Source organism: Eschrichtius robustus, chromosome 2, assembly GCF_028021215.1.
Source record: "Eschrichtius robustus isolate mEscRob2 chromosome 2, mEscRob2.pri, whole genome shotgun sequence".
Taxonomy (NCBI): Eukaryota; Metazoa; Chordata; class Mammalia; order Artiodactyla; family Eschrichtiidae; genus Eschrichtius; species Eschrichtius robustus.
The window spans coordinates 139,173,763-139,186,344 of record NC_090825.1 but is presented as its reverse complement, the minus strand read 5'-3'; the positions used below and the strand labels follow the sequence as shown (position 1 = coordinate 139,186,344).

Here is a 12,582-nt window from a genome sequence, read left to right as displayed (position 1 = left end):
CTTATATATACGACTAGTCAGTATTCAGGTGATTACTTGAGGGACCCTTTGTGTATCTCCAGAATTCTCTCTCCCTGCAATTTTCTCCTTTCTGGTACTCTGTCCTGCAATCTCTAGCCTCTTTCATCTCACCAGTTCTGTATTTTCAACTCAGTTAGTTCGGTGGGCTCTGCCTGGGTTCCCCTTCCCTGCATCATAGTTTGGAAACTCTCTCAAGGCTGTAAACAGCGAGCAATTGTAGGGTTCACCTTGATTTTCCTAAACTCTAAGGGATTGCTGTGTTTTTTATCTCATGTCTAGCATTTGGAAAATCATTCTTTTGTATATTTTGTCATTTTGGATAGTTTTAGGGGTGTGTGTGTGTTTTTGTGTGTGTGGAGGGTAGGAGGAGGAGCAATAAATCTGATCGCTGTTACTCCATCTTGGCTAAAAGCAGAAGTCTTGAAATATTTCATTTTATTAGACAATTTTTCTAATTTCTACACTTCCTCTGAACTTAATTATGTATTAATATCTAATAAAATAATTTATTATGAAAAGTTATTCTTATTGTAATAGTCTCTGTTGGTCCATCAATGGGGAAACATTACAAAAAAGATGACCTATAATATCATACCAACTGTGTTAATCAGATATTTTAGATGGAGAATGACCACTTTCTAAGTACTATATTACCATTAGTGATTCTGGAGACAAGTTGGGGAGGGGAGGGCAGAGACAATAAACACACCTGAAATAGAAGGATTAATGTAACTTCATATAATACAAGTTGTATAATTGGGTCAATGAGTTAATGTGTGATTTTAGTTCATATTACATAAATATAAATCAAACACCCAGGAATCAGGCAGATACCAAGCAGCATAAGACAAATTCTCTAAAGAGGTTATGAGCAGAGTTTCTAAGAATTAACTGCAGTTTGCTAAAAATGCAGATTTTCAGACCAAATCCCAGATTTTAATTTAGGAGGACTGGGATGGGGTCTAGGAATCCATAAATTATTAACCAACTCAGTGACTTTGGTAAGAGATAAAGAGGTTGCTACAGAATTAAGCATACCTTTATTTCTTACTTGAACTGGAAAAATGGATGATGGGTAGGACAGAATGAACATTATTAGGAGAATCAAAATAGAGGCAAGACCAAGCCAAGGTATTTTAGCCCTTAAGGTTCAGATTAGAAAAGGCCTCCAATATCAAACTAAAAAACCTGGTTTTTAGAGTCTTGAAACCACCTAAGGTTTCAGAATACGGAAATAATAGTATGAGAGTCAACATTTTTAAAAGAATATTGACTTGAGGGGATGAGCTGCAAAGCTGGAAAGCCTGTCAGAAGGTTTAGAACGAGGTAATAAGGGTGAGCATCAAGGAGGAAGTGCTGACAATAGAAACTAAAATGTCAGAGACATTTAGTAAATGTAAAAATTCTGAACTTCCTTTCACATATGTAAGGACAGGAAGTTAATATTAAATACGAGATTTAAAAATATTCATTACAAACAATAACAACAACAAAAGTAGCAACAATAACAATAAAAATAATAAGAACGAAGTAATCTTCAACAGGCTTTTCAGATGTTTACTTGCATGATTCTTGAAACTCAATTAAGAGCTCAGGAGCAGTTTGTATTGCCTGAAAGGAGTATTAAACAGCAGTGTTAGTTTTCTAAATTAAAATGAATTCATCAGTTATTATGAACTAAAAACAGGCACCTTCTATCTTCTCTAAGGCAGATGAAGCAATGTGTGCGTTCTTTAGCATAATTTTATTTATATTTCTTCATTCACTCTTTCAGCCAATTTCAGTTTATTGTCAAAGATACAGAGATTTGTAGTCAAGAAAGGGAAATTCTACTTCTTCAAAATTACAAATTGGACATTTAGGTTAAAAATGCCAAGGGTATGATAGAGGGATTAACTCTGGTAGGGGGGTGGGTAGGAGCAAAAGAGTCAGACAAGGTTTCAAGGAAGATATAACTTGAGCTGGGCTTGAAGGACAGATGGGATCTGAACAAATGGAGAATAGAGAGTATGGAAGCAGGAAAGAAAAGGCATTTTATGCAAAAAATCTCAGTAAGAATTTCTTTTATATCAGAAACTGTTAACAAATTTTCACAAAGATGGATAACTTGCTCAATGCTGTGAAAGGAAATCCAAAGGAAGATGAGACTTATGGACATTTATTCATTTCTTACCTTCTTTTAATGGGGTTTTGAGACCAAAATTTTCTTTACTTTCATGAAGAAAAGCCTTTGAAGGATCAAAGTGTTTGATACCCAGAACTTTATTCAATTCCTCCTGAAGTCTTGTTTCACGTTGTTTTCTTTTAGCAAGTTGAGCGCGGAGTTTTGACACCTCCTATATAAGAAAAAATACAGTCAATAAATAATTATTGAAGATCGTGTTGATGAAATGCATTACCAATGCTACCGACAATCCCAAAGTTGTTCATTTTTCGAACCTTAATGGCAAAAGCCTACTAGATTTAGGCTTTCAGACTATAAATTACAAAATGACTTTGAACAGCTGTGACAAAGAAGTCATTTAAATCTTCTTGTCCCTCTACAGGTACAAAGCTATGTTTCTGATAAAAGCTGAACACCAAATTAAATGCTGAGATCCACTACAAGCATGATAGCATGAGAAGCTCTGCTGACCTGTTCCCCAGTGATATAAAAAAATTATAAAAAGGCAACCACTTAAAGCCTCTGAAAATTGTCCTAAGGTAAAACAGCAAGTGAAGAAATATTTATTCAAGCAGATCCACAAAAAGGTGGTTAAAAAAGGCAGTGGCCTATTGTGTTTGAACCAATCCTGTTCCCTTTCTCTCCAATCCCTGCTTAGCAAAGCAAAGACTTGACATCAGACCTTTGCAGCCAAGTGCACAGGGCTCCCTCTTTCCCCAGCTCCCAGTCAGAGGCTTTTCCTGCCAGGGGGAGCAGGACATCAGCATCTCTCATCTTGCCCCCCAGCTACCTATTGCTCTGAACCACAGCAAATGTTGTTGAGAGGTGGGGGGTCTTTTCTTCCAAGGAATGGAGGCCTTATCTCAGGTGCAGAGTGCTGAAAATACTGAGACCCTGATCACCCTTTCCCTGGCTCATGAGACAATGGTTTCAAACCAAGAGAGGCAAGGTGAGAGAACCTCAGGGTGCTCCCCATCTCTCTCTCCCCCAAGTCTACTGAGCATCTAGCCACTGGGACAGAGGTGTCGTTCAGAGAAAAGCTTGCCATCGTCTGCAAATCCAGCTCTGAAGCCTGGGCTCAGAAAGTTTGCCTGGTAGGAGAAGCAGGCTATAAAACACAGAGCTCCTAATTTATTCCCAAAGGAACTGACTTGACTTGCAACAGAGCTTAGAGAAGTTCAAGCTGAAGGGTGCTCTCAAGAACAGTAGAGGGACTTCCCTGGTGGCACAGTGGTTAAGAATCCACCTGCCAATGCAGGGACATGGGTTCGAGCCCTGGTCCAGGAAGATCCCACGTGCCGTGGAGCAACTAAGCCCGTGCGCCACAGCTACTGAGCCTGCGCTCTAGAGCCCGTGAGCCACAACTACTGAGCCTGTGTGCCACAACTACTGAAGCCCATGCGTCTAGAGCCTGTGCTCTGCAACAAGAGAAGCCACTGCAATAAGAAGCCCATGAATTGCAACGAAGAGTAGCCCCTGCTCGCCACAACTAGAGAAAGCCTGTGCGCAGCAATGAAGACCCAATGCAGCCAAAAAAAAAAAAAAAGAATAGTAGAGTTTGTGGGGCAAGGGAATTGGAAAGTGATTCAAAATGTAGGCTAAACTGTAGGCTGTCTGCTTTGTAGAGGAAAACTGCTGAATGAGAGGAGTGGGAGGAACCCTCTTGGAGTACTGACCTAAGACACAATTCCAACAAAGGAGCCAAAATTAGATTGGATTAGTCTGTAGAGCAACTTATTATGCCCCAGGGCATTGTTGAAAATAACAGAGGGATAAGCCAGCAGCTGGGAGTGTTTGGGGAGAGAGGAAGACAGCCTTACCAAAACCAAAGTCATCTCAGGGTGACTGTGGGCACACCCCAAACTGAACCTTCCTCAGTAGCAACATCAGAGGCACAAACTACTGGGGGTGGGGAGGAGGAATAGACTTCACTAAACAAGAAATAACAACATACCGGGAAAGGGATAGCAGTACCCAGAGGTGCTACAACATATTATCTAAAACATCCATTTTCCAACAAAAAATTACAAAGTATGCAAACAGGAAAGCATGACCTATATACTGGGAAAAAGCAGGCAACAAAAACTGTCCAAGAGAGTAATCAGATATTGAATTTACCCAAAAAAGATTTTAAAGCCATTATAAACATGTTCGCAGAAGTAAAGGAACTAAAAAAAGGGAGTATACTCAAACTACTAGAATCAGAAATGAAAGAGGGGACATTACTACTGATATTACTAAAATAAAAAGGATTGTAAGGGAATATTATGAACAATTGTATACCAACAAATCAAATAACTAAAATGAAATGAACAAATTCCAAGAAATCCACAAACTCCTGAAACTGTCTCAAAAAGAAATAGTCAATCTGATAGCCCTATAATAAGCAAATAGATTAAACTAGCAATCAAAAACTACCCGCAAAGGAAAGCCCAGGTCCAGATGACTTTACCACTGAATTCTACTACACATTCAATAAAGAATTAATACCAGTTATTCACAAACTATTCCAAAAAAACAGAAAGGATGAAACACTTCCCAACTCATTTTATGAGGTCAGCACTACCTTAATAAAATAAAAACCACCCCACCCCAATATCAATATCAATAGAACTAAATGTGATTTTACAAACCGATTTGAGTTGGCTATTTTCATCTTTCAATTTCACAACATGCTTGATTTTTTGCTTTAGATTCTGATGACCCAATAATTTAGCATACGAATCTCTTAGTTTATTTAGCTGTTCCTGAGCTGCACCATGTTCATTCAACAATGCCTGTTTCTCTGCTTCAAATGCATCCAGTTGTAGCTGAAAAATATATTTTTTTATAAAGTTAAGATTTAAAACTGTTAAATCTTACTTGACTCATATAAACTATAAGTACAACTAAAGGGAAAGAAAAAAAGGCAAAAGACAAAAAAAAGATTATGCTTACTCTTAGGGTTCTCCATAAATTGACTCTTTTTTAAAAAAGTTCTTTTTCATTTCAAAGATCATTATTAAAACAGAGGGAAAGAAATGAGGAAAGAAGGCCTGCTAGCCAGCCTAATCTGTATCAGCCACATCACCCCATTATAACTAATACTGTCTTCTGACTCTATTTAACTACCAAGATTAGCATTTATCCTTTTACGATCAGTGTATTAGAGAAACACTGAGAAAAATCATAATAAAGTAAGTGTCACAAATTTACATAGCTTAATTATCAAAAGTTCACATCAGGAGAGCCTTCTAAGCTATTAACTTTAAGAAGCTTATTAAAAGGTAAATTTTATTTTTATTTTTAGTTTTGGCTGCCTTGGGTCTTCGTTGCTACATGCGGGCTTTCTCTAGGTGCGGCGAGTGGGGGCTACTCTTCGTTGCTGTGGTTTCTCTTGTTGAGGAGCATGGGCTCTAGGCACATGGGCTCAGTAGTTGTGGCGCACGGGCTTAGTTGCTCCGCGGCATGTGGTATCTTCCCGGACCAGGGCTCGAACCCGTGTCCCCTGCGTTGGCAGGCGGATTCTTAACCACTGCGCCACCAGGGAAGTCCCTAAAAGGTAATTTTTAAGCCTATAAAGGTTACAGTAAAAAATGTATGCATAGGGACTTCTCCAGTGGTTAAGAATCCGCCTGCCAACGCAGGGGACACGGGTTCGAGCCCTGGTCCGGGAAGATACCACATGCCGCGGAGCAACTAAGCCCGTGCGCCACAACTACTGAGCCCACACACTGCAACTACTGAAGTCTGCGCGCTCTAGGGCCTCCGTGCCGCAACTACTGAGCTCGCATGCTGCAACTACTGAAGCCCACTCACCTAGAGCCCGTGGTCCGCAACAAGAGAAGCCACCACAATGAGAAGCATGCATACTGCAATGAAGAGTAGCCCCCGCTCACCACAACTAGAGAAAGCCCACACGCAGCTACGAAGAGCCAAGGCAGCCAAAAAAAAAAAAAAAGTATGCATAATAATGCAATAAAATTTATAGGCTTTTTAAAATAGGAAGTTAAGTTGGTACTGTAAATGCACAGCGAAATGATCTTTCAGAAGAACCATGTCACTGTCATGACTGTGACAGGGAACAACATGAATTCTTAAATACAAGTAAGTTAAGTCCTAATCGACAGACCTGAAAAGGTTTTGTTTTATTATATAATTCTTCATAGAGGAGACGCCACTTATTCATTTCCTCAGTTAATTCTGCCGTTGAGTTTTCTTTTCCAGCTTTTCTGTAAGGGAAAATTAAATTTTAAACCACTGCATACTAGAAAAAATAACTGAGACACATGGCATTTCGGTTCTAAACCTAAATTACCTTGCTTCTCCCTTTTCCAGTTGTTTCTTAAAGTCTTCTCCTTGTTGCTTGAGTTGGTTTTGCAAATCAGTTATTTTTTTAAGAGAAGAAACTGTGATTTCTTTAACTTCTGCTTCTTTAAATGCTGATTTGGTCTGCAGATCTAGAAGCATCCTTGGGTTTGAGAGAGAAGAGTCCACTAAACAATTTACAGCCATTTTAGTTTTTTTAACTCAAGCAACTATCAAGAATTATACTTTTTTAACTGTTTAAATTCTTAATTTGAAATTGAAGATCACCCAAAGCAAGCCATGGGACTACAGTTTCCTGCATCACTTAGTAGCTGGCTTTCAACAACATTAAATTGTCTTAATGGTTCTCAGGTCACAGGTGTCGGCAGGTTTTATTTTTCCCCAATACCTTGCGTATTCTTGATTTGCATTCTCAGTTGCCAATATCTCATGCTGAACATCCTCTGCACTTTTCTCAGCCTTGGCCACTTTTTCGTGAAGTGACATGTTCTCCACCTTAAGATCTTCTATCTCACTTGCTGCTGCTGCTTTATAGCTTATAAAAAAGAAAAAAAAAAGGTTAAAGGATTTTTCTAACTGCTGTATGCATGACAAATCTATAGCTGATTAGCTAATATTTTATGCACTTTTAGGCAGGGGTCCCCAACCCCTGGCCCGTGGACTGGTAGCGGTCTGCAGCCTGTTAGGAATCGGGCCACACAGCAGGAGGTGAGCGGCGGGCGAGCGAGGGAAGCTTCATCTGCCGCTCCCCATCGCTCGCATTACAGCCTGAACCATTCCCCCCACCCCAAGGAAAAACTGTCTTCCATGAAACCGGTCCCTGGTGCCAAAAAGGTTGGGGACTGCTGCTTTTAGGTAAAACAAATAGAATCTTATCTATTTTTGCATTTGCATAGGTAAGAATTCAATGTTTTGAAGTCAGTACTTATATGACATATGCTGTTCATTTAAAGAGTCAAGTGCCTACTATGTGCGGAAACTAGGCCTAGAGATGAAAAGAAATCAACTACCAAACATCGAAATTATCCCAAAACAAAAAGCCCACACATCCTTCCACCTATTGTCACAGACTTTATCATCCTGTGGGTAAGAGAGGGAAAAAAATGCCTCCACAGGTCTTTGCAAAAAAAAAAAACAGGAAAAATAAATATATATAATTACATTTGTAGTAAGTGTTTTGAAGGAAAACTACAGAACACCTTAGCTGATTAGCTGATAGAAATGGAAAAGGCCTTTCTGAGGAATTTACAGTTAAGCTGAGACATGATGGATAGGAAGGATTTAGCTAGCCAGTTGGGGACAAGTATTTCAGAGGGAAAAGATGCGTATGTGCTCAGAGACAGGCAGAACACAGTCCATAAAGAGCTGGGACTGGAGTCTAATGAACAAGAGAGGCAGGGGCAGAAGCAAGAGGCATGAGGCCAGTCATCACTGGTGGGGCACAGTGAGTGGGTTCACCTGAGGGATAAAGGAGAGACTTCACAGGTCTCTAAGTAAGTGTGTAGATTATTCTAGAGATACGTGGAGAACTGACTGGGGAAGGGGCAGGAATGCTAAACTGGAGGATTAACTAGAAGACAAGTATTTTTCAGCCCAGGTGAGTGGTAAAGGAATCTTGAACCAAGGAGTTGGCAATGGAAAGATATGAGCTCTCTTTTGGAGGCAGAATTGAAAAATTCAAGAAATAGATTGGATGTTGGGAGAAGGGGAGAGAAAATGATCAAGATGACTCTAAGATTTATGGAACGAGAAGCTTGGAAGATGGAGATATCACTGACTGAGATCAACAAGAAGGAGAAACTAGAGGGAGAAAGAGGTAGAAAGGAGATCAAGAGCTGTTTTGGTCAGGTTAATGTTAGACGATAGTGAGATATCTACTTGCAGAAGTCAAGTAGGCAGCTGGATATATGGGTAGGAAGCAGAAAGGACAGGTCTGGTTTGAAGAAATAAATTTTAATGCTATTAGCATACTGATGGTGAGTGACATCATAGAATGGTTGAAAACTTCTTAAGGCAGTATTTTTTAAAATAGCAAGAAGGGAAATTGCTTTTCAGGGTTGAGAACAGCACTAAAAATTATATATATATTTATATATATTTAATTTATATAATTTATATTCATGTTGACATGTGTAAATTATAATTAAAATATATATACTCACATACATTATGTGTGTGTGTGTGTATATATATATGTATGTCATAATATATCAGATGTAGGAACAGGTCACTGGGGAAAGAAGGTACTAGTCAATGAATGGGTTCTAGGCAATTGATTATCCATATGGGAAAACAAAAGTAAATTTTATCCCTTTGTCACTACACATACAGAAATCAGTTCTAGGTGGAAAAATGAAAAGTGAAACTTTGGAACTTTTAGAAAAAAAAATAGGTGAATATCTTTGTGTTCTTGGGATAGAAAGAAGTTTTGGATGTGAAAGTGTTCACATAAAAATTTGTAAACTTAAGCACATTAAAATCAAGAATTTCTATTCATCAGAAGAAACCATAGGCACTTCCCTGATGGTCCAGTGGTAAAGAATCCGCCTTCCAATGCAGGGGCCTCGGGTTCAATCCCTGGTCAGGGAACTAAGATCCCATATGCCGTGGGGCAACTAAGCCCGAGTGCAACAACTACTGAGCTCGCATGCCTCAACAAGAGAGCCTGTGTGCCGCAAACTACAGAGCCCACGTACTCTGGAGCCCGTGCGCCACAACTATAGAGCCCACCCACCCTGCAGCCCGGGCGCCACAACTAGAGAGAGAAAACCTGCACACCAAACTAGAGAGAAGCCCGAGCGCTGCAACAAAGAGACCACATGCCGCAATGAAAGATCCCACATGCCCCAATGAAGATCCTGCGTGCTGCACCTAAGACCTGATGCAGCCAAAAAAATATAGAAAAACAATAGATAATCAGCAAGGACCTATGTATACCAAGGAGGTCTATCAACACTCTGTAATAACCTACGTGGGAAGAGACTCTGAAGATGAATAGATATATGTATATGTATAACAGAAAAAGATACTGTACACCTACAACATACACAATATTGTATATAAATGTTACCCCCCCCAAAAATAAAAATTAATAAAAAAAAGAGGTAGTGAGACACAAGCTTTAAAAAAAAAAAGAAGAAACCATAAAGAAAGTGAAAAGACAAGCCACACTTTGTGAGAAGATATTTGCAACCCATATCGCTGATAAAAACTACAAATCAATGAAGAAATGAAATGAGAGAGAAATGAAAAAAAGTCACATACAAGCCTGTTACAGAAAAGGAAAGATAAATTATCCATAAGAAAAAGCTCTTTTACACTTATTACACTGGCAAAACTTATGAAGTCTGACAAGTTTTGGAGGGGAGATAGATCATTGAGAACTCACACATCACTAGTGGGAGTGTAGATTTTCGCACTCACTTTGTAAAGTGATTGGGCATTAAATTTTAAAGTTGAACGTTCACTTAAATATTACTTTAGATAAATTCTTACACGTGTATACTAGGAGACCACAAGAATATTCATAGAGTACTATTAATAAAATGAAAGAAATGGGAAACAACCCAAAAGCCCAAACTGAGAATGGATAAATAGTGGTAGATTGATAAAATCAAATATTCTATAACAGTGACCATGAATGAACTATAGCCTCAGGCAACATTGTGATTCAATCCTAGAAACATACATAACGCAGAGTGAAAAGGCAAGTCCCAGGATATGGCATACACTACATGACATTTTTGGTGAAGTTCAGGAAAAAACAAAATTAGATAATATATTATTCATATGGATATACATGCTATAAAATTATACACAGGAAAAAAAGCAAGGAAATAATCAATGTAGACTCTGAGATGGTGTTATCTGTCGGGGGAAAACATGAAGGCATGAAGATGGGATAGTGGAAGAACTCATATATATACCAAGCGGTTGAAAATCTTTTAGCCTGTAGGTTGTCTTCTATGAGCTCAGGCACGTTAATTTTACCTTTGTGCTTTATAATTTATGTATACATTGTATATCTTTTCTATTTATTGAACATACTAAAATAGATAAAGAAGAGCCCTTCCCCCCAAATTATATAAAGTAAATAAGTAAAAATGTTAACGTTAATATACTCTTGGTGTGAGACTGTGTGATGTATTGGTATTTGTTGTATTATCCTTTGCAATTTGTAGTCCCCTCCAAGATAAACTTTAAAAAAAGGGAAAATAACAAGTGAGAAAAATAGGAAGTGAAGAAGTGGATACAGTATATAATCTTCTATCAAGATGGGCTATGAGATGAAAACTATTATATATAGGATGGAGCAACAACAAGGTCCTACTGTATAGCACAGGGAACTATATTCAATATCCTGTGACAAGCAAGCCATAATGGAAAAGAATATGAAAAGGAATGTATATATATGTATAACTAAATCACTTTGCAATACAGCAGAAATTAACACAACACTGTAAATCAACTATATTTCAATAAATTAAAAAAAAAAAAAAGAAGAAGATGGGGGGAATTCGCTGGTGGTCCAGTGGTTGGTTGGGACTCCACGCTTCCACTGCAGGGGGTACGGGTTCGATCCCTGGTTGGGGGAACTAAGATCTCACAAACTGCATGGCCAAAAAAAAAAAAAGGCTATGAAGAGGAGTAGAATTTTGGGGTAAGAAGGGTGCTGGGAGTGACAGGTGTTATTGGATAACTGCAGAAGGAAGTGGGGGGTAAACAGAGAGTTTTAAAAAATGTATTTTAAAGATGAAGGCACATTAACATGTTTTAATATTGACTGGAAAAATTCTAGAAGAAAGGCTGAAAATTATGAGACAAGGGATAAATGATAACATGAGGTCACTGAAGGTTAAAGGAATTAGATACTTCATCTGTAATAATTGGGAGGAAGATGGGATGAGCATAGATGTAGATGCGTTTACAGGTTTGATGAAGGGGAAATAAAAGCTTTAGGATTCTTCATGAGGAAAATGATGACATCAGGAGAGTCAGACAGAAGTGCCAAAGGTCTGAGAATGCATGAAATTTGAAGTGGGTAGTGGGAAAGGGAAATTACTATATATTCTAAGATACGAGGTAACATTAAATGCCCATTTATGATTGGACACTATGGAATTTAAAGTAATACCAATTGTTTTATTCTTGTGATTGTTTTGTTGACAGATGTTCCTACGTAAACACCCCTCCTTGCTCATGTGTGTTCGAGAGTGCAGTCTCCCCATACAAGTACCTTTCAAATTGAGCGGTAACATCTCCCAGGCTCTGCACTGTACTGTTATACCTTTCCTGCAAAAGCAGTGTGGCCTGAGTGTGAGCAGCGTTACTTTTCTCCAGTTCAGCTTCTTTCCTAAGAAAAAGGAACAGTTAAAAGACAAAATGCTAACTGCAAATCATTAGTCTCAGAAAGAGACTAGGATGTACCTTTGACACTGTGAATCATATATCCCATATCTTCATGTTTATATCAGATACTGGCAGCTTAGACCTAAATTTATGACCTACATCTAATAGCCTGTTCATTTACATACAGCTTCATTTTATCTTTCCTGCTTTTATTTTACTTCTGTTTTCATCCTAATTTACTTATTTATCATTTCATATCATACATACTTAGGTAGGTAGTTTAAACACTTTTTTGGAAGAAAGTAGATTAAAAAGACTCTGAAACAGAATCTTGATAGCAGCCAAAACTAAAGAATGTGAAGGACTACCAGTTAAAAAGCACTAGGGTTGAATGAAATTTAATTCTCTGCACTTAGACATTTAAGGAACACTAGGTACAGTTAACTTCATTTTAAGAGTTCTTTTGAAAAAAGAGTTACGGAACTATGTAGATTTATTTTGATTATACCAATTACCCACATAATAAATTGTTAATTATCCAAAGATTCAACAACTTATTTAGTGGACTATTTTGCATAGACAGAATGGCTTTTAAGACATCTTTATAAATATATACTACAAATCTATAGATTTTTAAAAATATTAATATTACATATTACCACAACGGTGATACAACTTTTTTGATAGGCATATGAGCTTATAAGAGATCTTTTAAAGAACTAATAAAAACTGTAAGTAAG

At 38.1% G+C, this 12,582-nt stretch overlaps 1 protein-coding gene across 2 annotated transcripts in view; it reads right to left on the bottom strand.

Moving 5' to 3' along the window:
- Positions 1 to 620: 620 nt before the first annotated feature.
- The window catches only part of HMMR (hyaluronan mediated motility receptor), a 29,614-nt gene continuing 17,652 nt past the window's right edge, over positions 621 to 12,582 (bottom strand). For both annotated transcript variants that reach the window (XM_068534591.1, XM_068534592.1), the window contains exons 12-18: positions 11,730 to 11,846; positions 6,882 to 7,028; positions 6,483 to 6,635; positions 6,297 to 6,396; positions 4,819 to 4,995; positions 2,195 to 2,357; positions 621 to 1,632 (exon numbers count right to left, since the gene is read on the bottom strand). In XM_068534591.1, coding sequence (XP_068390692.1) covers positions 1,613 to 1,632; positions 2,195 to 2,357; positions 4,819 to 4,995; positions 6,297 to 6,396; positions 6,483 to 6,635; positions 6,882 to 7,028; positions 11,730 to 11,846 — 877 coding nt within the window. In that variant the 3' untranslated portion in view covers positions 621 to 1,612. The remainder of the gene's footprint in view (positions 1,633 to 2,194; positions 2,358 to 4,818; positions 4,996 to 6,296; positions 6,397 to 6,482; positions 6,636 to 6,881; positions 7,029 to 11,729; positions 11,847 to 12,582) is intronic.